Genomic DNA, 27,189 nt, shown 5'->3' with positions numbered 1-27,189 from the left:
CCTCTTTACAGGGATTGAGGAATGGCTGATGCAAAACCAGCTCCTATTTTGTCTAGTCTTTGATCTTTATGCATTGTGATGGTATACCAGAAGTAGGCAACTGTGTTATGTCTCGGGGTCAATTTTCTGCCCCAGAGACCTTTCAGGGACCACATGGACTGGAACAATGCAAAACATGGGGAGAGAATCAAAACCAGCATTGGCTGGAAGTCCACTGCTGGTTTTGGCAATCTTTTAACTAAACTGCAGAAGGTTCTGCATTCTGCAATCTGGCCAAAAGGAGATATCCCTATAGTTTTTGGTGGGTTTTTCAGGCTATGTGGCCATGTTCTAGAAGAGTTTGTTTCTGACGTTACGCCAGCATCTTTCTCTGAAGATGCCAGCCAGGGATGCTGGCGAAATGTCAGAAACAAACTCTTCTAGTACATGGTCACATAGCCCCCCAAAAAACCACAAATAACTATGGATGCCAGCCATGAAAGCCTTGGATTTCACATTGGAGATATCACTCTTTACGGCAACAATTATAGGAATCGGGAGGGATCCAGAGCCACAAAGGCAGTTTTGGAGGACCACACATGGCTCCAGGGCTTCTATGCCCATCCCCTTGCTGTGTACTTTAGGAGAGCCACTGGCTTACATATTGGATACTATTTGTGCCATGAGCAATTTGGAAAAGCCCCTAATTTCTTGTCTAGAATATAATCCCCCAGCCAAATAGCATGGCCACTGCTCAGGTTTAAGCTGACTCTTCAGTTTCACAGTCTGCAGAAGGAACATGCCACAGTCTTGGAATAAGCAGGGAGTAACAACACCACAGCAGCCCTGCTGTTTCCAATTCCAAGAATTACTCACATCTGCATAAACATTGGTCCCATATACAGGCGCCCAGTAGGATGGCTCATCCTTGCAATAAGCTGGACAGTATGACCTAAAAGGCAAGAAACACAATGAAATGGATGTAGAATTCAAAGATATAGCCGTGTTAGTCTGTAGAATCAGTACGTAGGGAGTTCTTGCAGCACCTTTGAGACTAACTGTTACAAGATCTTGCTACATACTGAAATGGATCTGTTACACTGCTTCTCATGCAAACCCTGGCTACTCATGGTCCATAAAGGTAAGAACATCTTTCTTAGATCAGACCATGAGTCAATAACAGGTGATGATCTGACGGGACTCATTGGCCACTGAAGTGTATATATCCTTCCCGACAAAGGTGGCCAAGCACTTTGCTTTTAAGTGGGATGGCAGAGCCACTGTGGGTTTTAACTTGAACTCTAAAGGACCCCTGCAAGATGCTGAACCCTGTCCCAAAAATATGTGTATCTCCTCAGCTCGCTCCTCTTATGGTCGGACTAAAACCTGGAATGGATTCACCACCCCACTGACATGGAAGTCACTAACTACCACTGCTTCCTAGTAAACATATCGGAAACAATAGGAGTCAGAGTGGTTCAATCAGTCCTGTACAAACACTGCAGATGCTGGATCACTAGCAGCCCCAGCTGATGTTAATAGAGCTAGCCAATCATTTGTTAGCCAGTCAGCAACTGTATTCTTGTCCACTGTGGACTGAAACATCCCCTGTCTTCATTCTTGCATCCCAAGGGTTACCAGTAAAGGAGCAGCTGTGGTTGGTCATTCCCACTAGGGAACCACTTTTCTCACAAAATGTTGTTGTGTTTGTTGCTCAGCTATCCCATCCATCATCCTGTATGATTTCAAATGAGTTCCTTCCAGGAGGAATGCCAAGCAATTTCTTACCCGCCCAGTAAAACCCAATGCCATACCTTGGGCAATGAGTGGCTGGCTTCTTGAATGGACAGAGTTCCTCTACTGTCGTGTAGCAATCCAGTGTCTGCACTGTGGAAAGAAATGCATCAGAGTGAGCTGGGAAACCCATGGGATGGAAGAAGACACTCAAAACAGACTCCCTCTCCCCACCTTCACATAACCAGTGTGTTTAGCAGGGAACTGTACTCCAAAAAAAGTAATTTTTCCAAGCTCTGGTCTGGATATAGATGCTGGTTCGGCAGATTCACTCCAAAAACTAGCTAACCCTTCTCTTCCAAAGCTTTGCCCCAAAGAGACATTTCAAGACATTTCTTCCTCCCCTCCCAAAAAAAGATCTGTCAAATCACAAAATGATGTTTTCATTTAAAATGGGGCCGATTCCAGGCTTTTTGAGCTGGCCTCTCTCTGCCCTCCCAGTGTCCTTCCTGGCAGCTTTTAAATCAAATCCCAAATTTCAAAAGCTCTCCATGGCATGGCTTCTGAAACTTTCCGCTTTGACTTCCTAATGCCTTTTGTTCGAGCAAACAGAGGTCTGGCAAAGAAGCAGTGTTTTGCCTGGATCGCAGCAGAAATTAGATTGGAAATGGCTCCTTTTGGGGGACAATATCGGTCCTGTTTTATTTTTGGAGATGTCTTGCTTCGCTCCTCTTGTAAGCAGAAAGATTGTTTTTAGAAGCATATAAAAGCTCTCTGTGGATGAAAGGTGCTGGTGGGGGGCACAAGAAGAAGAAGTCATTTAACTTGAAACTAAATTGGAGGATACATTTTGGACCAACCTAAGTGAAAGTGTTTCTTTTTCTTTTTAAGACTGGGTTGTCTCTTTGAGCTTGATGGCTTTTTGGAAGGACAGACAAGGAGGAAGGAAACTCAAACTGTTTAGGTAACCTAAAACCCTGCTACTTTGATTTAGATGACAATTTTAACATACAACATTCAGGCAATGTTTATGGCATGCCTTTAAAACATCTCTCCAAGGAGTTTGTCACACTGGGGCTAATTCAGCATTAAAGAGAGGTTAAAGCACATTCGAAGCATCCCGCAAAGAAAGCAAAAATGGCAAGTATGATTATCACACGCAATTGTGCAAATAAAGTGATATTGAAAATGCATCGTCGTTGAAACCCCATAAGTAAAAAGATGTGCATTAATGCTTCTTTGTGAGCATTTTAATGGTGAGTTTTGTGTGACGTTGTGTGAAATCATTTCGCGTAATTACGCTATTTTTCCAGGATATTCACGGGATAAACTCCCAGTCTACTTCCTGTGATAAAGTCCCAAGACTGGACCTTCCTGAACCCATTTTACAGATGGAGAACTGACTCAGTCAGTCAGAAAAACATTAAATGGCGAAGGACTATATAAAACTGGTGTAACACTGCTAAAACCAGGTTCCTAGAGGAATAAGGTGGTTCAGAGTTGCCAGAGGTCTAGGAAAAGTGACCAGGCTTCCCAGCTCTTACAAAATTTGTGGTTAAAGGGAGGGAAAGTCTGAAGAAAGTAAGGTAAGCAGAGATTTGCTTCCTCCTTTCCTTAAGAACCAAGATAGGGAAACTTTCAGCAGTCTGGTGACCATATTTGCTCTCATGTTGGACCTGGAATGCCAATGGTGGAAGATGACCAAAGACAAAAGTGAAAACATCTAAGGCCACCTTCTTTACTTTCTCCTCCTCCCAACTTGCTCTATCTTCCATTCTTCCCCACCTCCTTCTAGTTTAGCCTCTTGTCTTTTCTTGCCTTCCTTCTCCCTCTCCTTCTCTCTCTCTCTCCACTTCCTAAAAACAAGAACTGTTTGACAGCAGAACAGACTGTGTGTGTTCTGGATGGAACCCAAGGAACTGATTCCATCATTACAATATATGTGTCCAAGAGGCCTGTCCATGCCGTAGGTTATGAAAGAGATCCTTTAAGTGATGCATTTCTTGAAGAGCAGGACAAAGGTCCTTTTTGTTCTTTTCACTACAGCACCCAGAAATTCCTAGGGTTTTTTGTGGGTTTTTCAGACTATGAAGCCATGTTCTAGAAGAGTTTATTCCTGACGTTTCACCAGCATCTCTGGCTGGCATCTTTGCCAGCCACAGATGCTGGTGAAACATCAGGAATAAACTTTTCTAGAACATGGCCTCATAGCCCGAAAAACCCACAAAAAACACTGGATCTTGGCTGTGAAAGCCTTCGACTTCACAACTCACAGAAGGTTTTTTGGAACTTCTCCAAACTGTTTTTTTTTCCAATTATTATTCAACTTGTGGGGCTGGAAGGACTTACCTGTGACTTTTGAAACAACGAAGGAATTGGAAGGCTTGAATTTACTGTGAAATATAAAACAAAGAAAGCATTAATTCTCTGTTTTAAATAAAGGACATGCAATCTGTCTATCTATCATCTATCTATCATCTGTCTATCTATCCATCCATCCATTCTCATGCACCAGAGTAGAATGAGGAACAGTATTTTAGAAACTGTCACAGGTAAGACAAAGGACTGAGAATATTTTCTTAATCCGTGCAACTTTTAATTGAAAGGGATTTTGTTGTTGTTTATTAATTATTTTATGAGTGTTCGTAAGTTGCTTTGTCTCAGTCTTTTGTTTCCAAAGTGGCTTAACAGGGCAAACGCCCACACTTTATAGTTATAAAAGTCTGATACCATGCCATGGCTCCTTCCTACAGAATCTGGGGATGTGTAGTTTGCTGTGGCATTCACATTTCTCTGCCACAGAGCTCTCATGCTGTCATTTGGAGGAGTGTACTTGGCAATTCTAAGTACCTCACCAAACTACAAATCCCAGGATTCTGTAGGGGGAAGCCATGGTATATAAAGTAATAGTTACAAGGAGTATGGGCATATCGACAGCCTCATTCCCACTACATTTTAAATCGGATCGTGAATCGGTTTGAACTGGTTCAAATGACCCTGGTTCCCATTTAATCCGAATCCCTGAAGCGATTCTGAGAGGGGGGCCATGCACTAGAACCATTTAACCCGCGTCTTTTTGACGCTGATTTTGTCCGCTTCTTTTTCAATAAATCAAATCTGTGCAAGTGAGAACCACATGAGGATTGGAATCAATTTAAATTTCTCTTTCGAACGGCTGGAACAGAATCATTTTGAATCAATTCATCCATGAATGGGAACCACAAATGGATTATTTTAGAGGGAAATAATGCGACCGGGGCAAATGTAGCGGGAACCATGCTCCGCTGTCAAATTGATCCATTGATTCAGATCGCCCACTGATTTATTTGTAAGTGGGAATGGGGCCCATACTGTTTGTGGATTTCCAAGAAACACCTTCCCAGTCAATTTTGAAAACACTGGATTAGAGGAACCTTTCATCTCACCCAGTGAGGTTCTTAAACTCTTGGTCAAAAAGTCTTCAAAGTAGGAAGCAAAACAAAAATCAAACGGACATCAATAGATCAACTGGGAGACCTGATCCTGGCCATTATCTGAATGCACATAAGACCAAATAACCCAAATAAATGCACCTTCCCAGGGGAGGAAATTACCTTAATGATTCGACTCCATTTCTTGTCGACTTGATAAAGAAATCCGATCTTCCCTTCCTAGTGATATCAACCAGGCCTCCTCGGTTATCCAGCACCCCAGAATGAATGGCAGCCCGACATATACTGGATGACTGTAAGGAACATGTTAAAAAAAAGTTTAATCCAGTTACTTCTAATTAAATTCCTTGCTAATAATTAATTTGTTTTGTTTCGATTTGTTATAAACAGTATGCTTTTATTACTTACACTCTCGTAGTTAAAGGTCCCAAACACTTTTGCCTTGTTGTTCAGACAGCCAGCAGGGCAGAGGTATCTAAGCAAAAGAAATATTTTTGTCGATTAGTGAGGTATTGGGATGGAAGATATTTGTGTGGTATTGACAGAGACTAGACCGATTCATCCTAAGTCTTTCCCTGGCTTATCACTCCAGCAAATGGATCTGAGGAAGTGGACATAAGACTACGAAAGTTCATGCTGCCAACTTCTTTCTTTCAGTTAGTCTCAAAGGTGCTACAATATAGTTTTTTGTGGGTTTTTCAGGCTATGTGGCCATGTTCTAGAAGAGTTTATTCCTGATGCTTCGCCAGCCTCTGTGGCTGGCATCTTCAGAGAATGTTCTCTGCATTCAGCATTCTCTGAGGATGCCAGCCACAGATGCTGGCAAAACGTCAGGAATAAACTCTTCTAGAACATGGCCACAGAGCCTGAAAAACCCACAAAAGACTATGGATGCCAGCCATGAAAGCCTTCTAATATTCTAAGCTATGCTTTCAACCAAACAGGTCAATGATTGTATACCATCCGGACTGCTGACCAAGTCAACGCCGCCTTAATTTCTATGACTTTGCAATACGAAAGGCACCAGATCACTCACAGAAATTCTTACATTACGTTAGTAAATGCCATGTTTTCCCCACAGATATGTCTGTTGGATTCTAGGACACAGTTTTGTTTGTGCATGTTACTTGTCATTAAGGCAACTATGTCCTTATGAACGAAAGAACCTCCAAAAGCCTTGGTTGTCAACTGCCCTGCTTAGGTCTTGCAGATTCATGCTTCTATGATTGAATAAATCCACCTTGTAGTATGGTCTTCCTCTTTTCCTATTGCTTTCCGCTTTACTGAACATCATTGCATTTTCCAATGAGGCATAGTCTTAAGGTGCACCAAAGGTGCATTCATCCTATTAAAGTAAAACAAGTCTGGTGCCTGGAAGGGAATCCTGGATATATCACCCTGAACCTCTATACTACCCCATATAAATGAAATATACACACTCGATCACAGATGTCCCCAGGCTTATGTTGGCTGGAGAAGATGGCTGTTGTAATCCAGTCGTTCCCGTACATTGGTCTTCCAAATGTTTTGGACTTTAGCTCCCAGAATTCCTGAATGCTGGTCAAGCTGGGTAGGGCTTCTGGGAGTTGAAGACCAAAAGACCTAGAGGACCAAAGTTTGGGAATCACTGCAATAACCCAACACCGATGGACGGCACCAGCTTGGGACTGGCTATTCTAGAACAAGAGTGGTGACCTTGAAGCCTGTAAGTGGTTCTTGGACTACATTTCCCATCATCCCTGACATAGGCCAAGCTGGCTGGTTCTGATGGGATGTTGAGCCCAAAAACACCTGGAATGGGAGACAGGTTCTCTGTCCCTGTTCAAGAACCTTCTGTACAGTAGACCCTTGAGTCAACTATCTGACACAGAGAAGGGCTAAATTATGGAAAATCACCCCGTTGGGTCATCAAACCCGGCAAAAGAGAGATGTTTTACAAGCATCTAAAGCACCACAGACTTGCTCGCCTCCTTTAAGCTGCCCACGTTTCATAAAAGAATTTTCTTTTTAGAAAAGCAACACAGTGGTAGAAAATTAAGAAAAACAAATACCACGCCTGCTCTGCATTTCCAAACAGCCTTCTCTTTAAGAAGCTGTCCAATGTTTGATTTGGGTTTGGCCGGCTTCTCTTCCTCCCCCTTAAGCACCCCACCACCAGCACCGCAAAGTGATCAACTGTACTCTTAATTTCAGCTAAAAAGCCATTGCACGCAGGCTGGGAGGAGGCATCCGATGGTCCAGCTGAGATGAGTAAACATTGGAGGAGTGGGATGCTGAAAGGTCATTGCCAGCCTTAGCCAAACATGGCCAGAACATTGTGGGTTATCATGGATGGTCACCCTTTGGGGCATAAATTCAGCTGGATCCCCACATACACAAACCTTCTATACCAAACCGGGGAGCATCATTTATAGAAAGGGGCCCCTGGGAAGGCTGGCTTCAAAACCAAGGGGCTTCTACTTGGCCATTGGATCCATAGAAACATAACAAAATTGGCCTGGCACTAGCAAATAGACAGAGATGTCACCAAAGCTGGGGCCTTCTATTTTCATAGGACCTTATCACACTAGATAAATCCCGCTCAGAAACGGGATTTAAAAGTAGAAAAGAAAACACCCGCAAACGCGGAAGGTTTTTCAGATGATGTTTCTTCCAAATAGCAATAACGCAAAAATAAAGCCAATGGGAAGTGGACAGAAATGATACCTTTTTACTTTCAGGAACTTCCCAAAAGTTTCCATTCGCTTTATTTTCGGGTTATTGATGTTTGGTGCAAACGTGTCTGAAAAACCTCCTGCATTTTGTGGGTTTTTTCCTGCTTTTAAAATCTCGTTCTGATTTGTCTAGTGTGATAAGTCTCATAGAGAATTAGGGGCAGGTGGGAAGAAGGAACCGAGGGAGCAAAATTACTTACCTGTTACATGTCGACCCTTTGCATTTATCCCTCATTTTGGTATCACACTTGATCACTTGTGCTAGAAAAAGGAGAAAAGGCAGAACCATGAGCGGAGGTTGGCCATGAAATGCATCAGGGGAAGGGGAAGATATGCTGTTCATGAAATCTGGAAACATTAAAACGTTTAGAACCTTTACGGTCCAGGTTTTATTCTGCAAGAAAAATATATGCGGATTTTTGAGTGCAGAAAATGGCATTTTCTGTGCAAAACAACAACAACAATGTAAAGAGATTTTGTAGCGCCTTTGAGACTAACTGAAAGAAAGCTGAAAGTCTGAAAGGCGCTACAAGCTCTTTACGTATTGATTCTACAGACTAACACGACTATGTCTTTGAAAAACGACCCTAGGGTAAGAAATGACATTTTTGTTCAGAAAATGGTGTTTTCTGCACAGGAAATTCATTTCCTTCATAGAAAAATACTTTTTTTCCATGCAAAAGAACACAGATCTTTTTTTGTAGACAGAAATCCCGACCTGCAAGCAGTCTTGAAAAACTGCACAGCGAAATGAAACGTACCAAGATTTCCATCCCTATTCTAAGCATTTTTAACTTGCATTTTCTACCCGACCACATTCTCGTGTCATTTCCCCATCACAAATGAAGAGAGCTACCCATGCCATAAAATTCCCCAACGTGTTAAAATTGAAACTGCTTTCAGTCTCAGGAGACAAAGTTGCTTTTCTTACTCATGTAAGTCGCTGTCGTTGGCTTCTTCTTTTCCTTCACAGGTTTCATGGGTTGAGGTTTCACCCGCTCTTGTGGCATTTCCACTTCGTTCGTCTCCTCTCTCTCAGGCTTCTGAACATTTGTGCCGTCTTCATATTTTTTCCAAAGGGTGACAAAGAAGAAGCATTTTAGTATTTCAGGTCAGTGGCAAGGAAGGTACAGTAAGTGGTGAAGGATGGATGGCATGCTTTCATTTGCTTTAGGGGGACTGGGCACACAAGTTCACTTCTAGTTTAAAGCTTAAAATACAAAGTCAACAGAGAGTGGGCCATTCTCAGCTCAGGTTGGCAATAGCAAACAAGACCTGAATGTGACAAATCTCAGAATTGCCCTCCTGAATTAGATCAAGGACTATAATCAAGTCCAATATTTGGTTTCTGGGGGCAGGATGTTAAATGCTCTTTTGAAAACGTATTACAGTAGGCACTTGTTATCCGCTGGGGGTTTGGTTTCAGGACCCCCGTGGATAACAAAATCCATGGATGCTCAAGTCTCATTAAATACAATGGCACAGTAAAATGGTGTCCCTTATATAAAATGGAGAATTTATACTTTTGGGGGGGAATATTTTCAAGCTGTGGATGCTTGAATCCATGGATAAAAATCCATGGATAAGGAGGGCCAACTGTACAATCCCCTTCCTTATTCTTTCTCTTCAGCATTTGTTACAAAGTGATATACTAACCCTGAACATGGAAGTTTCATTTAGCATTCATAGCTCATAACGTTTTTCTGATCCAGGAGCAACTAGGGCATGCCATGTCAGTGGCGCTGTGAATCCACTCTAGGTTTCAATGGCTGCATCTGCATTGTAGAAACAATCCAGGTTGACATCACTTTAATTGCCATGGCCCAGTGCTACAGAATTCTTGGAACTGTAGCATTGATGTGGCCATGGAAACCCAGATTCACAATGCAGTCTGCACTGCAGAAATAATGCAGTTTGACGCTACTTTAACTGCCATGGCTCAATGCTATGGGACTCTGGGAACTGTAGTTTTATGAGACATTTAGGCAGAGAGCTCTGGTGCCACATCAAACTACAATTCCCAGAATTCCATAGCATGGAGTCATGGCAGTTAAAGTGGTGTCAAACTGGATTATCTCAGCAGTGTGGTGCAGCCAATGAGGTCTTTAAAAGAGCTATCCAGCAGATTCTGAAACAGATTCATCACCCCAATGATAGCAAAGCCATCAGCTGCTGCGGAACCAATCTAACTATTTCCTAGTAGAAGAGTCCCTCAAAACACCCTTCATTCTTAGTATGGATGGTTCCTCCATAAATACCTAAAGATGGAGAAAACATTATATATATAATTACTGGGGGGGGGGGGGGGGAGGAATGGATTTCCTAAGTTGGGAAAACAATTTAGAATAGAAGGGAACATTTTGCAAAATTTTCTCCCAGTATTCAAACAGCCCAAATTGTTGTAGCAAAACTGTCCCGGGGAGAAAAAACACGTGCAAAACCTTGTTTTCTATGCAGAAAGTGGCTTTCCTACACAGAAAAAAACCCTGTTTTCTGCACAAGAAACCATTTCCTCCAAAGCATACAGGTTTGTTTTTTAAATTTTGTTTTGTTTTTGTAAGAATAGTTCCTCTGCAACATCTTGGGACTAGCAAGATTGCCAAAGTGACAACTGGAGAACACTCCAGTCCCTTTAAGGATTGCATAGAAGAGGAAATGTTAATCGTTGTTGTTGTTGTTATTTGTATCCTGCTATTTGGGATACAAAATTGGGACTCAAAGCAATGATGCAGCCAGGTAACAAGCAACAACTGTTGAAATTCCACCTACTACATGGCCATGAACGGGACATAAGCCCTCTTCAATTTTCACCCTGACAACCTTACAAAAGGATTATTGATTTTTCTCATTGCAGGACAAAAGAGTCAAGGGCCTCATTCCCACTTACAAAAAAAAGTGGTTTATGATCCGAATCGATGGATTGATTTGACAGCGGAGCGTGGTTCCCACTCCATTTGCCCCGATCACATTCCCTACCCCCGGTAAAATAACCCACTTGTGGTTCACATTCACGAATGAATCGGTTCAAGATGGACCCTCTCCAATCGGCTGAAGGGCAAATTTAAATCGATTCCGATCCACACTTGCGGTTCACACTTGTGCAGAATCAATTTATTCCAAAAGATGCAGAAAACATCAGCGTCAAAAAGACGTGGGTTAAATGGGTCTAGCGTGCGGCCCCCCTCTCCGAATCATTTCAGCAAATCAATTCAGGTAGGAACCAGGGTCATTTAAACCGGTCCAAAGCGATTTGAGATCCGGTTTAAAAGGTAGTAGGAATGAGGCCAAGGATTGACATCCTAAGTGTGCTCTCCAGTAAGGAAGAAGGCCTGGATCACAGGTTACTCAGACATACCTTTGTAACAGAGGTTGTTCTGGCAGCCTCCTCCATAGCTAGGCGGGCATTCGGAACAAGGCCTGCCATTCTTATACGGAGCTTCTCCAATCCAATTGCCTCTGAAAAATCGTGTAGGGAAAATGTTCTATATTTTGCTTCTGAAACATCCACTGTTCAGCGCATAACACAGAGTCACTTCACTGAACTGTTCTAGGCCCAGTGCCTGAATCGTCGCCCTCCAAGCAGAGCAAAGCTGAATATCCCTGCTATATTTACACTTTGATAAATTACTGTAAATATGGGAAAAGACGACTCGTGCCCCAAATGTATATTTCTGTAGCCTTCCAGCAATCGCTTGGTGGATGAAAGAAGCGAAGCAAACTTCTTCCCATTTTGGGATACTTTCATAGCCAAGTAGTTGCCTGGACTAGGTTTGGCCACCGGATCCTTCTGTCTGTCTGAAATATCAGCATGCAAAGGGATCTTGTAGCACCTTTGACTGTGTGGGAAAAAATGGTAGTATAAGCTTTCACAGACTTGGTCTAGTCCATGCATCTGAAGGAGTAGACTGAACCTATGAAAGCTTATGCTACAACTTCTTTTGTACAGTTAGTCTCAAAGGTGCTAGAAGATCCTTTTACTTAAAGTCATCCAGGTGGCTGGTTTTCTAGGTGTTTCCTTCTCAGCAACATGTTCCATTTTCCCAATCTGGAGAGATCCCAAAGAGTTTTCCAAAGAGATCCAGATATATTAGCCGTGATGTTTTGTCCAGAGAATTTGCCAGCATCTGGGAACATTCACCTCACACAGTGCTTTCCAGATGCTAACCACTCATTCTTAATGGGCACAAATCACTCGGCACCAAATTTATCTTCTCGGTCGAGGAGAGGCCTACGTTTTTGGCCTTAACTGACCGGGAACATGCTTGTTTTCAAAACATTCCCAAGTAGCAAAGGACCTGCCATTCTGAGACAAACATGTCTCAAACCTGCTCTGCCAAGCAAGACCTTTGAAAAACAAGACCACCAAAGTAGACCCATTGGATGAAGAAGTTTGAAATTTAGGGGAGGAAAGCACCAGTGGGATCCAAATCAGGATCTTTCCCCTATATGAAAAGTGCATCTTACTGGGGGCCACATTTCAGCGATGAGAGGACAAAAGTCAAATGGTTCATAAATACTGGTATATAGTCCATATTTGCAGGGGATATGTTCCCGAATTTACTGCAGAGAGTGAGAACCGTACATAATGGTGAATACTATATATCTGTTGGAAGGTACCATAGAGTCATGCTGGAGGACCTGCACATGCCTACAGAGACCTCACACTAGAAAACATCCACATGTCTAGAAAGATGGTCTTTCTAAACATATGGAGGTTCTCCAGTGCCACTCAATGGTCAACATCAATTGGAGGTTCCCCATAGGGTTGTGCTGGAGGACCTCCACATGCCTACAGAGACCATAGAGTCACACTGGAAAACCTCCACATGTCTAGAGAGATGGTCTTTCTAAGCCTATGGAGGTTCTCCAGTGCCACTCCATGGTCAACGTCTACTGGAGGTTCACCATAGGGTTGTACTGGAGGGCCTCCACATGCCTAGAGCAATCTTTTTTTCTGGACATGAATAAGTGAAACTACAGTTCTCAATCCTGCAGAAATGGCAGTTGAGCTGTATTTTGATTTAAAGCTCTTATTGTCAGTAACTATGAAGGGTACTCGTAATGGGTATGAAACACATATGGCTTATGGACCATGTGTCACCCACCTCATGCTTTAGATACCACCCACTTGGTCTTTGTGGCTATCACCACTAGTACAAACACAGCCTCTGCTGATAGCAGCTGAGACAGCAAGACACACAGATGACATCTTCTTGGCCTGGCATACTTACTTGGGAGAATAGTTGCAGACGAGATAAACAGCATTCTCCCAGATCTGTCCCCAGACATCCATCCTCTGGCAGACATTCACGGCACAGCCAACCTTATTTGTCGTGGCCCAGACTATCTGGAAAGGGCAACAATTAATTAATTCTCAAATGCACCAAAAAGACTCTTTACCTGCAGCAGAAGAAAACAGGTAGGAGGCCAGTCTAACCTCCCTTGGAAAGTAGTTCTGCAGCCACAGACCATCCACCAAAAAGAACTTCTCCTGTGTCTCCATCAAACCTGACTGATGAGACATAGAGGAACAGCTCCTTTGCAAATGTGAATGCCTGGACAGGCTCATATTGGAAGAGACCCTTTAAACTGCCTAGATCCAAAATGTACAAGCTTGCTTCCATGCAAGATCCATTTCCTTCCAAATCTATGATCGCTTCACAGCTGTTCACATCTAGCAGACATGTACAAAGACAGCAAGGCAGGTAACTGCAAAGTCTGCAACTCAAAACTCTGCAAACTAAGGTTTTCCTTACCTGTGTGTAATGTGTGCACATGGGTCCTGTGCATCTGTCTGGACACCAGGGGTTGCATTCATGAGGATACGGATAGGTATAGTCTTTCACTTCATCATACCAAGACTGGACATGGAAAGATGGAGGGCGATACCTAAGCAAAGCAGAGACATTGTCTGGTTCATGGCACAACTCTACAGTCAGCTTCCAGCAGATTTGTACTGGAAGATCTAGAGTTTCCTAGAGAAAACATATTGATCAAATCTGCAAATAATCAGATTTGCAGAAGGCAAAGCCACGAATGTGGAGGGATGAGTATCAGTAACCATAAAAAAGAAAGGTACTGACATTTCAGCTTTTACTTTTTGCTTTGAAAAATAAGCAAGTCCCTAGTCCTCATGAATCCCAAGGGCGACTTAAAAAACTAAGACTCAGGCCTCCTAAAATCTAAGCATTCATTTTTTGAAAAATTAAGTCCTAAATAACGTAAAGGTTTGTTCAAGTTGTGGAAGCAACACCTAGTCCTTCTAAACATAGAGATCTACTTATAAGTGTGCTGGCAAGGTCCTAGCCCTCATGAATGCAATATCTGCACCAAAGTGTGTGAGCAAAACCAGAGGAACGTAACTGAATGGAATTCCAAATCTGGAGAAAGAGAGATCTTGCTCTTCTCAGCCAAAACTTGAGTAAATTATGCAAATTATTTTAACACATGGTTGAAGCATTGTGCAAAATGGAAATAAAAAATCCATGCCAATGCACAGCATTCATATTCAACACAGAATCTGGTGGCTGTGCTACAACATTCTTTGAGCCCATCTTTTTCACATTAACTTAGGCATAACAAAGTTACCTAACAATAAAACAGGATTGCTACAGGGCTGTGTGCTTTCACTACTAAGATGTGTTTTCTACGCAAGGCCAGGAGCTTGTAACTTTCCCCTTTTAATTAAGAAACTAAAAGTAGCCATGCAGTTGCTTTGGAACAGGAAAGAAAAACAATAGATAAGTCTTACTTTCTTTCCTGTTCAGGAAGCAACTGAATAGCTACTTTTGGTTACTTATTAAGATAGTGACTAGGAATCCTAATCAACTATAATGCTGGTTAATAATTGGGGATTGTTGGATAACTAACCACAGCTAATTACTTTTTGAAAAATAACTTGCTGAGCTATGCTTATTCACCTTTGAGGTTGGCGAGGAATAAGCACTCTTTGCAAACTCAGAGGCTCTCGCTTTTCCAGCCAGCTCACAGGTGTAAAACAAAAAACAACAACGCTTGGGCACATTGTAGTGTTGGAGATATAAATCCTGGACTGAAAATGTGTATGGGACCTCGGCCAAAACTCCAATTAAGGCGCATGGGCAGCCAGTTCTTGCCATTGAGGGCTGGCAAAAACACCCAGCTGGATAAACAAGCATCATTTCTTACTCTGGCTAGAGAGTTCAGATGAAGCCTTCCCTTAAGATTATGTAAAGTAAACCCGTTCTTAACTCGCGTATGTGCTCCTAAATGGAGCTTGGGCGTCAGGCACTTTGTTTTGCGGGTGGCGAGGAAAATCTAACCATATGGAGAAAGACAGTAAGATATATGTGGAGGATTAAGGAGCAGAGTAACGTCGACATTGCATTTGGTAGCCAAATATGGGTTTTCGGCACCGTGCCAGAGCTTCTGTTTTATTACTAAGAATGCATACCCTTCCAATGTTTCGCAAATTAAAATGCGGGTGTCCAGGTGACATCAGAAAGTAGTCAACATGGCAAATGTTATTAAGAGGGAAGACCAGACAAGCTTGGAGATGTGGACGCAGTTTACTTTTGCTTGAGCCGACTGGGAAGAACAAGAGTCTGACCCCGCTCCTATCGTCTCTGAGTGAAGTGAATGCAAACTACATTTGCAGTTTGCGCTCAGTTTGCAGGAACTGAAGGATGCTGGAGACAAAAGGGAGGGAGTGGGAAGATGAGAGGGAAGCTAGGACATTTTAAAAGCAGCTGAAAAAAGTGGGATGACAGAGGATGAATTGGGACTGTCCTTGGTTGATCAGGACATTAGGAGGGCATGACGTTCTGCAGTCACATTGGGCAGGTGCATCTAAATAGCTTACTGTATAAACTCATGTATAGGTCTAGAAATTTTAGTCAAAAAAGTGACCCCAAAAATCTGAGTCGGACTATCCATGGGTCAATGTAAGTAATGTACTTTAACTCTCATATATATATATATATATATATATATATGAGAGAGAAAAAGAACCATCCCCTGGTGCAAGAGAATAATCCTGGAAGCACTGACTTCCCTCTATTGTCTCATCAGCCCAGCTTTTAATATGAGCACAAACTGTTGCTCCTCCTGTAATTCTGCAAGTTCTTTGGTATTGTTTTCCTTGGGTTCATCCTTTGCATCCTTTGTTACAGGGCCCTAAATTTTACCCTTGACTTATCCATGGGTCATATAAAAAATCCATAATGTTTGCCCTCGACTTGTACATGAGGTCGACTTATAGTCGAGTATATATGGTACCTTTCCAAGGTCTGGTTTTGATCAGGTATGTTTCAGGAAGAGCTCTATCACCCAACAATTTCTAAATCCAGATCCCATCCCAGAAAAAGATTCCCTGGAAGTCATGCTGGCTTCCACCACGTTGCTCCCCCAGCTCATACCTGCCCCAGTGAACCCCCAGGTTTTGGCCAATAGACATCAGAAGGCTTTGAGGTCCATGATCCCAAATGCATTGGTGGGCCCAGGACTCGGCCGATCTCTCCAGCTCATCGTCCCACGTCTGGAAGAGAAGAAAACGGAAGAGTTACAGTCCATGCCACTCCAACATCGCTGTGTCCACAGCGAAGAAAGCAAACCTTGATTTGGTTATTTTATATAAGGGATACCATTTTAACATGTCATTATATTTCATGGGACTTGAGCATCCATGCATTCTGGTATCCATGGGAAGTCCTGCAACCAAACCCCAAATGCCCACTGTACTAGATGATTGATTGATTGATTGATTGATTGATTTTAAAGTATTTGTACTCCAGCCTCTATCCAGAGATATTGTATTGGTACAACTGTTTGTTAATGCAATGTTTAATATAATTTTAATAGCGCTATGTTGTTATGTAGGGGACAGGGATATAATTCAGATTTATTGTTTTGTTTTGTGAATTTTTATGTATTTTGTTGTATCATCGTATTTTTATAATTGTTTGTTAATGCAATGTTTAATATAATTTTAATAGCGCTATGTTAATGGATGTAAGGGATAGGGAGAGGGATTTAATTCAGATTTATTGTATTGCTTTGTGAATTGTTATGTATTTCATTTTGTACTTATTGTAACCCGCCTTGATTCCTTTGGGAAAAGGCAGGATACAAATAAATAAATAAATAAATAAATAAATAAATAAATAAAATTATTTCAAGGCAGGGTATAATAAAACCAATCTGATAAATTGAAACCAGCATGCATAATACAAACGATTTCAAAAGGTTAAAAATGGATTAAGCAATTTAACAAAGCACAATCTGTGGGTGATTTTCATGCCATTCCCATCATACCAAAACTCTTCCAAATGCAAACATTTGCACAAAAATACTACCACACTTTTCTTTGTTGGGCATATCCATCCCCATCAAAATGACTAATGGACATTTTGGCTGTGATCTCGACGAAAGGAGGGTAGTTTCTCATGCTGTCTGGGGTGAGGAGAGCATCCCATGGCAGGATTGGAGGGAAAGTTAACCTTGACCATAATGGATTGTGGTCAGAGTGCTGAAGAATTGGAAGCATGTCTTGGGATTTTGCGCATTGGCTCAAGACTAGAGTTTTCCTTATAACGCAATATCACTCAAGAGCAAGGTTTTCCATGGTGTTGTGTAAACACCATGTGCTCTCAGCTCTGTATTGCCAGCGTCTGTCCATATGTGTGTTGGCAGTGTTGTTTAGTCGAGATGATTGTGATAATGATGATAAACCTGAGATCTTTCTGTTCATAAGCAAAGTATTATTACCATTATTATTATTATTATTATTATTAATATCCCGCCCTTCTCCCAAGACTGGGGCTCAGGGTGTCTTGCACCATTAAAAAACACAGAATACTGTTAAAAACATACAAGAGCAATACTTTAAAAGCATCTCGCAAAGTAGCCAAACTGATAGGGGGGGAAAATGAATATTGGGAAAAGGAGGAAGCAGGGAACAGATGAGAAGATTGTCTTCAAAAGAAGAAAAAAGGAAAGGCCCCCGAATCATAGGAGTTTATCATGCGAAGGAGATCGGGAGTTTTTCCTATGAATATCCTGGAAAAATCACATAATTACACGAAACAATTTCACACAACGTCGCACAAAACCTACTTTTGGGATTTCAGCAACAATGCATTTCTGATATCACTTTATTTGCGCAATTGCGTGGGATAATCATTTGTGCAATTGCTCTCCATTTTTGCTTTATTTGCAGCATGCTTTCAATGCACTTTAATCCCCCTTTAATGCCAAAATTAGCCCCAGTGTGATAAACTCCATAGAGAATTAATGGAAGAGTTCAGGGATTAGCAAGATATTTTTCCTAATGATGGTTGAGCAGAAACATCACAGCGAGTGTTTATTTTACAGAGTACAGACTTGGGCACCAACAAACTCAGACTGAGAGGAAACACCACAGACATAGGCATGTTTTCCCTTTCGACAAAAGTGCGTGTTTATTGTGCCTATTCACACAATGACATGTGTTAACATGCCGATAAAATTGGGGACGGAATTTGTCATGCATCCTTTTCAAACAGCTTTTAGTTGTTGCTGTATGTCTTCAAGTCATTTCAGATTTACAGACACTAGAAGATCAATAATAATAATAATAATAATAATAATAATAATAATAATAATTTATTTCTATCCCGCCTCTCCAGTAGGATCGAGGCGGCTTACAACAATAATAAAATTTATACAATATAAAATACATATAGATGAGCTATCAGAGGGGGTTCTGGGCAAGATTTCTCAGAGGAGGTTTGCCATTGCCTTCCTCTGAGGCAGAGAGAGTGTGCCTTATCCAAGGTAAACCAGTGGGTTTCCATGGCTTAATGGGAATTTGGACCCAGGCCTCCCAGAGTCCTAGCACAACACTCAAACCATTGCACTGAATCTTTTCCAACTGTTTTTAGACTGAACTTTAAATCAGGACAGAGCTGGCTCAAGGAGCCTATGAGTTATCATCCTTTTCCACATTCAGGTCTGTTGCGCGGCTTGACTGGCAACCTTGAGTGGAACGCAGGTCATCTAAGTCCACCCACGCTTGGGTGGCACAGCTCTGCATGCCCAAATCATAGCATGGAGCGAGAGGGAAAGTGCAAAACGGAGCCAAGAACACACGTTCTCGCAACTTGCTTCACATTAGCACCGGCTCCAGCTTGGAAACATTCAAGCAAAAGAAGAAAACCATTTTCTAATCGTCTCTCAAGAGCCATCCCTGATCTTAAAAGCATCCAACTCAGGGGATGCGAGGTGACCTCCCATGTCACACTGGAAAAAAGGAAACAAAAGGACCTCAGAGCACCATTTGTATCCGGAAGGTGTGCACGCCGTGATTTCCAAGCCCTATTAGGTAAATATGATCCGATGAAAGGCAGATTATGAGCCGTTCCCAGGAGAGCCGTTTAATGCTAGGTCTGTGAGGTTCTTTTATAAGTCCCACGGCTCCCCAAAAAAAGAAGACGAAGAAGAAAAGAAAAACACAGATGAGACAAGCGCATTGAGCAAAGCCAAACATGAAGCAGTAGCCATGCTGGACAAGTAAATAGACTTTGGCCAGGAGAGGCTCATGGCAGCTGCGGCGAGAGGCACAGGGGCACTGAAGGCCAAGGAAAATACATCCAGGTTCTTTGCTTAGGGTTGTGTTTACTTTCAAAGTACAAGAGGGCCATTTGCCACCCGGGCAAGTTTTTGGAACAGCTTGTCTGTCCGCCAGTTTCAGAAGATCTGATCCTCAGGAGCTAAGGAGGCAGGTCCTTACGAATAGGAGCTGCCCAAGATTTCAAGCAGCTGCCATTGGTGTTATTTGAAACTACAACTCCCACAGGTCCCTCGCTAGCATGGCCGGGGATTTGGAGCTGTAGTTCAAAGAGCCAGTGTAGTGCAATGGTTTGAGTGTTGGACCAGGACACTAGAGTCCAGGGTTCGATTCCCAGCTTGGTCATGAAACTCACTGGATGGTCTTGGGTAAATCACATACATGGGAGCGCATCACCATTATAACCAATGGGGCTTGAATAGCTGTGATATTTCTGATTCATGGAGGAGGGGGTCCAGAACAGATCCCCCACGAATCGGGAGGGACGAATGTAGTTTTTAATCTGTTGTTGTTTTGTGCCTTCCAGTCATTTCCGATAAGGCTTATGGTGATCATGGGGTGTCCTTGGCAAGTTTCTTCAGAAAGAGTTTGAGGCTGCCATCCTCTTAGGCTGAGAGAGTGTGACTTTCCCAAGGTCACCCAATGGGTTTCCATGGCCGAGCTGGGAATCGAACCCAGCTCTCTGCAGTCATAGTTGGTACTGTTATACCAATACTGTACTGCACTGTTATGTGTGTACATAATCTGTACTGATTTTAAATATGTGGTATGTCACCTTGAGTGCCATAACTGGCAGAAAATCAGGATATATTGTATATATTCATGTATCAGTCTAGAAATTTAGCTCAATTTATCCGCAGGTCTATGTATCTTAACTCTTCTTTAAAAGAAGGAACCATCCCCTGGTGTAAAGCAAGAGTATAATCTGTCCTGGAAGCACTGACACCTTCTGCTCTCTCATCCATCTTGCCTTAGGAGTAAGTACAAGTTATGTCTGCTGGAATTTTGTAAGTTCTTTGACACTGTTTCCCTTTGCTTCATCCTTAAGATCCTTTGCTATATGCCCCTACGTTTTGCCCTCAACTTATCCATGGGTCATGTCAAAATCCATAATTTTGGCCCCCAAACTTGTCCTCGACTTATACATGAGGTCAACTTATAGTCGAGTATATAGGATAAATGAACATCCTCATCATGCAAAATAACCAAGAACAGTCCCCCCCCCCCCCAAGCTTTACCACCCAAAATTGCTCCCCAGTATCCTTTCAAATGCATTTCTGTTTTGGTAGATAGGCATTGGCACCTAGGATAGCACGTCTCAGCTTCACACCAAAACCCAAAGTGGATTGATCGCTCCACCAACATGGGCACCAACACCACCTGTTCTTGCTAGGATCCATTCATGCAAGAAGATCATCCTCCGCACACTTTTTTTGGTCACCTTCTCACAGACGTTAGGCTTCACATTCACTGACCCTTAATTCGTATTTATTGGTCTGCAGAAAACTGGCCCTCAGTCAAGAGCACGTTCCATGAAAAGCCATGAGATTTCCACATAAATATGCTAGGATCTTTAAAAAGGGAAGGAAAAAAGAGAGAGCAGGGACAGCAAATGCTAACTTCTCAGAAAGGATTTATAAGTCCTTCTCTTGTTGACAGAACCAGGATGACAAATAGCAAAGGACTGGGAACAGTGAGAAGCTAGATATGTTTCTGTCCCCTCTTCTCCTTGCTTCTCTCTTTTAAGGTGCTGTTTTTCAGGAAAGTAAGGATTCTGGTTCTCCTTCTCCTACACCTCCAGTATATGGAGAAATAGTCTATAATATACCTTTTTTTCTTGCTCAGATTTCTCAAATCATAGCGATCAGTTTTGCCAACTTACCTCTCCAATTGTCTGATCAAAGCGAACAATGGCAACGCTTGGAAAGGTGACTTTGGGGGGCTGTAATTCCCAGAATCCCCGAGGCAGTATGGGGATTGTGGGGATTGTTGTCCCAAAGGTCACTTTTCCAAGCTCCAAGTGAACCTAAGTGGCAAAATAGTGCCTTTGATATGCACAAATACCCCATTTCAGGCCAACGGGATGCTTCCATCTCCATTGTTATGAGTTTTGCCTAGTAAGCTCAGTTCAGAGTCACGTTGGCTCCCAGTGACATGATAGTCATATTTAAATATTTGAAAGGATGTCATACGGAAGAAGGCAAAGTTTGTTTTCTGCTGCTCTAGAGACTAGGAGAGGGAGCAATGGATTCAAGCTACAGGAAAAGAGATTCCACCTAAATCCTAGGAAGAACGTCCTGATGGTAAGAAACATTGACAGTGCAATGAGATGCCTTGGAGAGTGGCAGAGTCTCCATCTTTGGAGGCTTTTAAACAGAGGCTGGATGGTCATCTGTCGGGGTGCTTTGATTATGTATTCCTGGTGGCAAAAAGGGGATGGACTGGATGACCCTTGGGGGTCTCTTCCAACTCTAGGATTCTAAGAAGTGAAAGAGAGGACTTTAGATGTGAATCCCAAGAGAGCCCTGCCTCCTTATCTACAAGTCCTTGCCCTTGCTTCCATGTTTGAGTTGTATGAGGTGGCAACAGAATCCCAGGAATGGACTGGTTTTGTGTGAGGGGTGTGTGTGTGTGTGTGTGTGTGTGTGTATATATATATATATATATATATATAGAGAGAGAGAGAGAGAGAGAGAGAGAGAGAGAGAGATGTGTTGAGTAAATAATTCAAATATGCAAAGGGCAGCCCTGGGCTGACCTGACCTACTAAGAGTTCCTTTCCAGCTGCCATGACTCAAGAAACTGCAACGTGAGCTGAATTTGCTGCAGGAAATCACTGAAAAGAACCACTGGAATTTGTCCTGGAATTTGTTATAAAGCTCATAAAGAAGGCAAAAGGAGGGCCATGTCTCAGGAGGGAATCCAGAGGGATGGCACCCAAAATGGAAGCCCCCATGCTATCTGCCCCCCCCCCCCCAACTTACAGGATGCAAAAAAATGTAGAAAGGTTCTGTTTCTATTGCTATGTATCTTCTCCAAGGGCCAATTGAGGTTGTATGGGACGTGAAAGAGATGTAAAGCCAACTGAGACCATGCGTGCATCTACATTGTCAAAATGATGTGGTTTGACATCACTTTCACTGTCAGGGCTAAATCCTACAGAATCCTGGGAGCTGTCATTTTGTGAGGCACCGCACATTTTGGCAGAGAAGGCTAAAGGGTTTGTAAGGATGGAGCTACAGCACTTAAAGTGGTGTCACACTGCATTATTTCTACAGTGTAGATGCAGGGTTTGATTCCCAGCTCAGCCATGAAACCCACTGGGTAATCTTGGGCATGTTTCCAATTTAGGGCAACCCTAGATCTGTTCAGAGGAGGTTTGCCATTGACTTCCCCTGAGGCTGAGAGAGTGTGACTTGCCCAGCCGTTTTGATGGCTGAGCTGAGAATCAAAGCCTAGTCTCCAGAGTCATAATCCAACACCCAAATCATGATACCATGCCTGCTCTGGTTTGATTGTTTTAACCATCCTTTGGAACGGCCTTTTCTCATTTTGACTGTACGTTTTAAATTGTTGCTGTTGGCAGTTCAGTTCCATTTTAACTTGGTCCTTTGAAGGTTTCAGCTTCGTTGTATCTTAATTTCTAAGCCGCCTTGAGCCCCAGTTTTGTGGGGAAATGGAAAGCAACTGAAGTGAATGACAATACAGTTAATAATAGATATCTAGATACAACAGGTTTCAGTATGTGGTCCAATCCGGGGGGGGGGGGGGGGGAATGCACAGGCCAAAGTTGGAAAAGTAAAATCACAGGGACATATTGCAAATTATAATACAACACAATGGCAGTGGAGGAATAAGTCAAAGGCCAAGCCAAAGACTTGACTCACTATTTTGGACTCACCATGTATTCCATGTTGGATGCTGATGGATAGACTTGGCCTCTCAGCTTGTTATGAAGGGCCAAGATCTCTTCTTTGTCCGATAGGGAAATAGCTCTCCTGGTCCTGGAGTGAGGTTGCTCATCTCGGTATCGGTTGAGGATTTTTTCCAAATGGGTGGCATTGGGCAACAAAAAGGAATGGATTCCCTGGATGAGAAACAGGAGCCCAAACGGTACAACAGTCCAAGCCAGAGTGGGATTTTGAGCCATTCTGTCCTCTGGTGAAATTGGATGAGAGCAAACACTCCGTTTTAAGGGATCTTCCTCTAAAGATTCGCTCTACAAATCTAGAGAATATAAAAAGAAAAAACATGGTTATCCTAAATCCCAGTCCTCTAAGCTCAGGTTGCATCTGCACTGCAGAACTAATGCAGTTTGGCACTGTTTTAACTGCCATGGCTCCATGCTATAAAACTCTGGGGTTTGTAGTATTGTGAGATTATTTAGCCTTCTCGGTCAGAGTTCTGGTGCCACAACAAACCACAAATCCCAGGGTCCCATAGCAGTGAGCCAAGTGGTGTCAAACTGCATTATTTCTGCAGTGCAGATGCAGTCCTACTGACAAATAAGTGCATTATATATAACTCTGTTTAAGTTCTGTCCCAGATGCTATAGACTATAAGACTCGATCTCTCAGAGAGGTGGAGGGAAAAAAACTATTATTATTATTATTATTATTATTATTATTATTATTATTATTAATAATTCCTGGGATTCCTAAACACTGCCTATGCTGGCTGAGCATTCTGGATGTTGGAGTCCATGAACATCTTCTGGAGATCCAAGGCAACTTCAGCCTTCAAAGATTTTGCAAAGGCCTGTAATATGAGATCCTCAAGGCTTTAAGTCACCCCAAACTCACTATGTTTCAAGCAGGTATGGATGGGAGACATGAAATTGCAAAGCACCACTATGGATGCAGCAGCAGGAGTTATTATTATATTTATTTGCATCGCACTTTCCCCCAAAAAAGTTGGAATTCAAAGTGACTCTAATACTAAAGAGTTCCCAGATTGCAAGGCTGAAAAGGTCAGCTATGAGCTGTTTCTGCCTGGCAGAAAACAGAAGCTTTGCTCCTTGCCAGCTCCCAAGAGCTTTTGCTGTTTATATAAAGCGTCACCAGAAATACTGCAGCAATTGGAACAAGGCTATTTATACGCCAGCTTTTCTGGGGAAAGCAGCCTAGTTAGAAAAGCACTGGACCGATTCCCTAATATTGCCAGTGGGGAGGCGAGGAAAAACTTGGTATTGGGTTTTACTTTAATTTTTTAAGTTGGCAATGGACATGAGAAACAGAGCCTTCTTGGTAATGGTTCCTTGCTTGCTGAATTATTTTGCAACATTATTAGGGCCCTAAAGATTTCCATGTTCACCTAGGCTTACGCTCAGGCTACGATTTTATCACTGTAGAAATAATGCCGTTTGACACCACTTTAAGTACTGTAACTCCATCCTACAGAATCCTGGGATTTGTAGTTTGGTGAAGCACCAGCACTCTTTGGCAGAGAAGGCTGAAGATCTTGGAAAACTACAGATTCCAGGATTCCATATGATGGAGCAACATCACTTAAAGTGGTGCCAAATTGCATTACTTCTACAGTGTAGACGCACCTATAGGGCAATATTGCAGGAATGGCCAAAGTGCTGTTCTATTGTTTTATATGTTTTATTGTTCAGATATACTCTACCTTTGGAAAGCCCATCTGGGGGGGAAAGCACTTTTAAACCTTTTAAATAAATACTAATAAAACAATGAATCACACAGTGTTTGAGATTTGTTCGGTTGATTCTTTGTTGAATATGTGGTCAGTCAAATATGGGGGATATAGAGGGGATGTTTAATACAAGGATGGGGTTCGGTACACATACATTTTTGTACTAGCAAGGCCATGCCTGGCGTTACACTCTAAAAAAAGGAATTTTCTCAAAACATTGGAGTGCATCACACAGTGGGTATATATAGACACGCATGCCAATAGCCATGCCAACCTGGGCCATGTTGGCAGCATTAGTCCAAAAAAAAGACATTTTCCAAAACTTGGGGTTTAATCTCACCATTTTCCAGTGAGCTGAATGAGCGAGGCACTTGTATCTATACAAGGCAAGCATTTGCAAGAAACATTACAGTCTCAAGGCAACAGAGAAAGATCACTTTTAGAGAGGAGCGCAGAACGGGAAAGGTGGAGAGGGCTTTTCATTGTTTGTCATTGAACCTTTCCAAGGGATGTGGCAATGTGAGGCATCCCCTCCATGCATCCTCTCCACATCCAACAGCCAAAGAGGAACCCAGGAGGGACCAATATGGCATCATCTATTCTTCCTTCTTTCTCTAAACTATGCATCCATCAGCTGCCTGGACGATGACCTCAGAATCCAGCAGACAAATATTGCCTTAACCTTGTTCTCGGCTCCCTTCCCCGGCCTTTCTCTCATGCTCAGGGGCCTCCATGCCACCGCCTTTCGAGCAAGAGGCCGCCTTGGTGTGGCTAACCTCAAGCTGTTACTTTTGTAGACTGTCTGACCCACTTGAAGGGGGAAACAATCCCGACTTTCAGAGGCTTCTCCGAAGGGGGTTATAAATAGATGCGCTTCTTCTCTCTGGCCTCCACAATGCGGCCCTTTTAGCCCATGCCATTTTTCCTAACTGTGGCCTGCTTTTCAGGGACGGTGCACATGGAAGCAGACGCTGCTTCTTCGCCTATAGACAGGCTCTCAGCCAGAGCTGCCCATGCGCGGGTTTTTGACTTGCTTTTTTGCCAATGGGGAAAACAGGCCTCTCTATGCTTCTTCCCTCCTTCCCTTTCTGGAAACAGTACAGATGCAGAGGAATCCATGCGCTAGTCTGATGCTGGCACTGAGAAGGCATGGAAGTGGTGGCAAAATGGGATTCCATCCCCAGATGCTCCAACTGTCCCAGTTTGGAAGGGACCGTCCCAGTGAAACCTCAATATCCTCACTTCTTCACCTGCTTTGAAAACATCCAGATTTCTCGGTCCTCCATCCGCTTTCTCCCGCTTCAGCTACAGACCCCAGATTTCTGTAGCATGGAGCCATGGCAGTTAAAGTGATGTCAAACTGGATTATTTCTGCAATGCAGATGCAACCTCTATTGCCAGATATTGAAGCTAGGGCAAAGATTAAGAAGGAAGTGGGAAGGGGATGGGGAAGGTGGCATATTTTTAAAGCAGCTGCAAAACTGGGATGACAGAGGATTTATCAGGGCTGCCCCTGCCAAACTGGGAGACAGTCGAAAAGGGTATGTGTCTTGGGAGCGCTGAGTGACTTGCAGTTTCCTGCATGAGCCATTGCCAAGATCCATGAAGTGCCTCCCTGAAAGAAGAGGCCTTCAATAAAAATCAGTGCAAGAGGAGATGTAAACATCAGGCTTGGCCAAAGCTGTCCAGAAGATTCCTCCTGATGCTCCATTCCCTCCCCACCTCCCCAAAAAACGATCCAGCTTCCTGTTACTGGATGTGGCCAAAGCCAGATGTTTTGGCCTCAAGATGATTTAAACGAATAAATGTGATGACACGCCAAAGCAAGCGCAGATACGGTCAGCCAGCCTCGCATTCTTTGGCAGAACGCTGCAGAATCCAAAGGATCAGGGGATCAAACTGAGGTTGCAGCCTGGTTCTTGGCCTTGCTAGCAAAGACCCCCCAATTTCTGCTGCAAAGTGAGAGGTGGGTTGTTACCAGCTGCTGGTCTGTTTCAAGGAACCGTTCAACGTGATGGCTATGACCTATAAACCCTCATGCGTTCCCAGTCCATGCTATCTGAAGGACTTCCCATACGGTCCTTCCCATATG

At 42.9% G+C, this 27,189-nt stretch overlaps 1 protein-coding gene across 1 annotated transcript in view; it reads right to left on the bottom strand.

Annotated features, from left to right (window-relative positions):
• The window catches only part of LOC149305773 (cysteine-rich secretory protein LCCL domain-containing 2-like), a 45,442-nt gene that overhangs the window by 10,626 nt on the left and 7,627 nt on the right, over positions 1-27,189 (bottom strand). Inside the window, exons 2-13 of the mRNA XM_089539814.1 lie at positions 23,344-23,669; positions 16,255-16,373; positions 13,615-13,747; positions 13,090-13,205; positions 11,214-11,314; positions 8,790-8,918; positions 8,059-8,119; positions 5,553-5,619; positions 5,307-5,437; positions 4,063-4,106; positions 1,794-1,866; positions 856-931 (exon numbers count right to left, since the gene is read on the bottom strand). Coding sequence (XP_089395940.1) covers positions 856-931; positions 1,794-1,866; positions 4,063-4,106; positions 5,307-5,437; positions 5,553-5,619; positions 8,059-8,119; positions 8,790-8,918; positions 11,214-11,314; positions 13,090-13,205; positions 13,615-13,747; positions 16,255-16,373; positions 23,344-23,592 — 1,299 coding nt within the window. The 5' untranslated portion in view covers positions 23,593-23,669. The remainder of the gene's footprint in view (positions 1-855; positions 932-1,793; positions 1,867-4,062; positions 4,107-5,306; positions 5,438-5,552; positions 5,620-8,058; positions 8,120-8,789; positions 8,919-11,213; positions 11,315-13,089; positions 13,206-13,614; positions 13,748-16,254; positions 16,374-23,343; positions 23,670-27,189) is intronic.

Source organism: Sceloporus occidentalis, unplaced genomic scaffold (assembly GCF_023333645.1).
Source record: "Sceloporus occidentalis isolate IW3139 unplaced genomic scaffold, rSceOcc1.0.p SCAF_10, whole genome shotgun sequence".
Taxonomy (NCBI): domain Eukaryota; kingdom Metazoa; phylum Chordata; class Lepidosauria; order Squamata; family Phrynosomatidae; genus Sceloporus; species Sceloporus occidentalis.
Note: the sequence above shows the minus strand (reverse complement) of the source record. Positions and strands in the feature narration are given on the sequence as shown.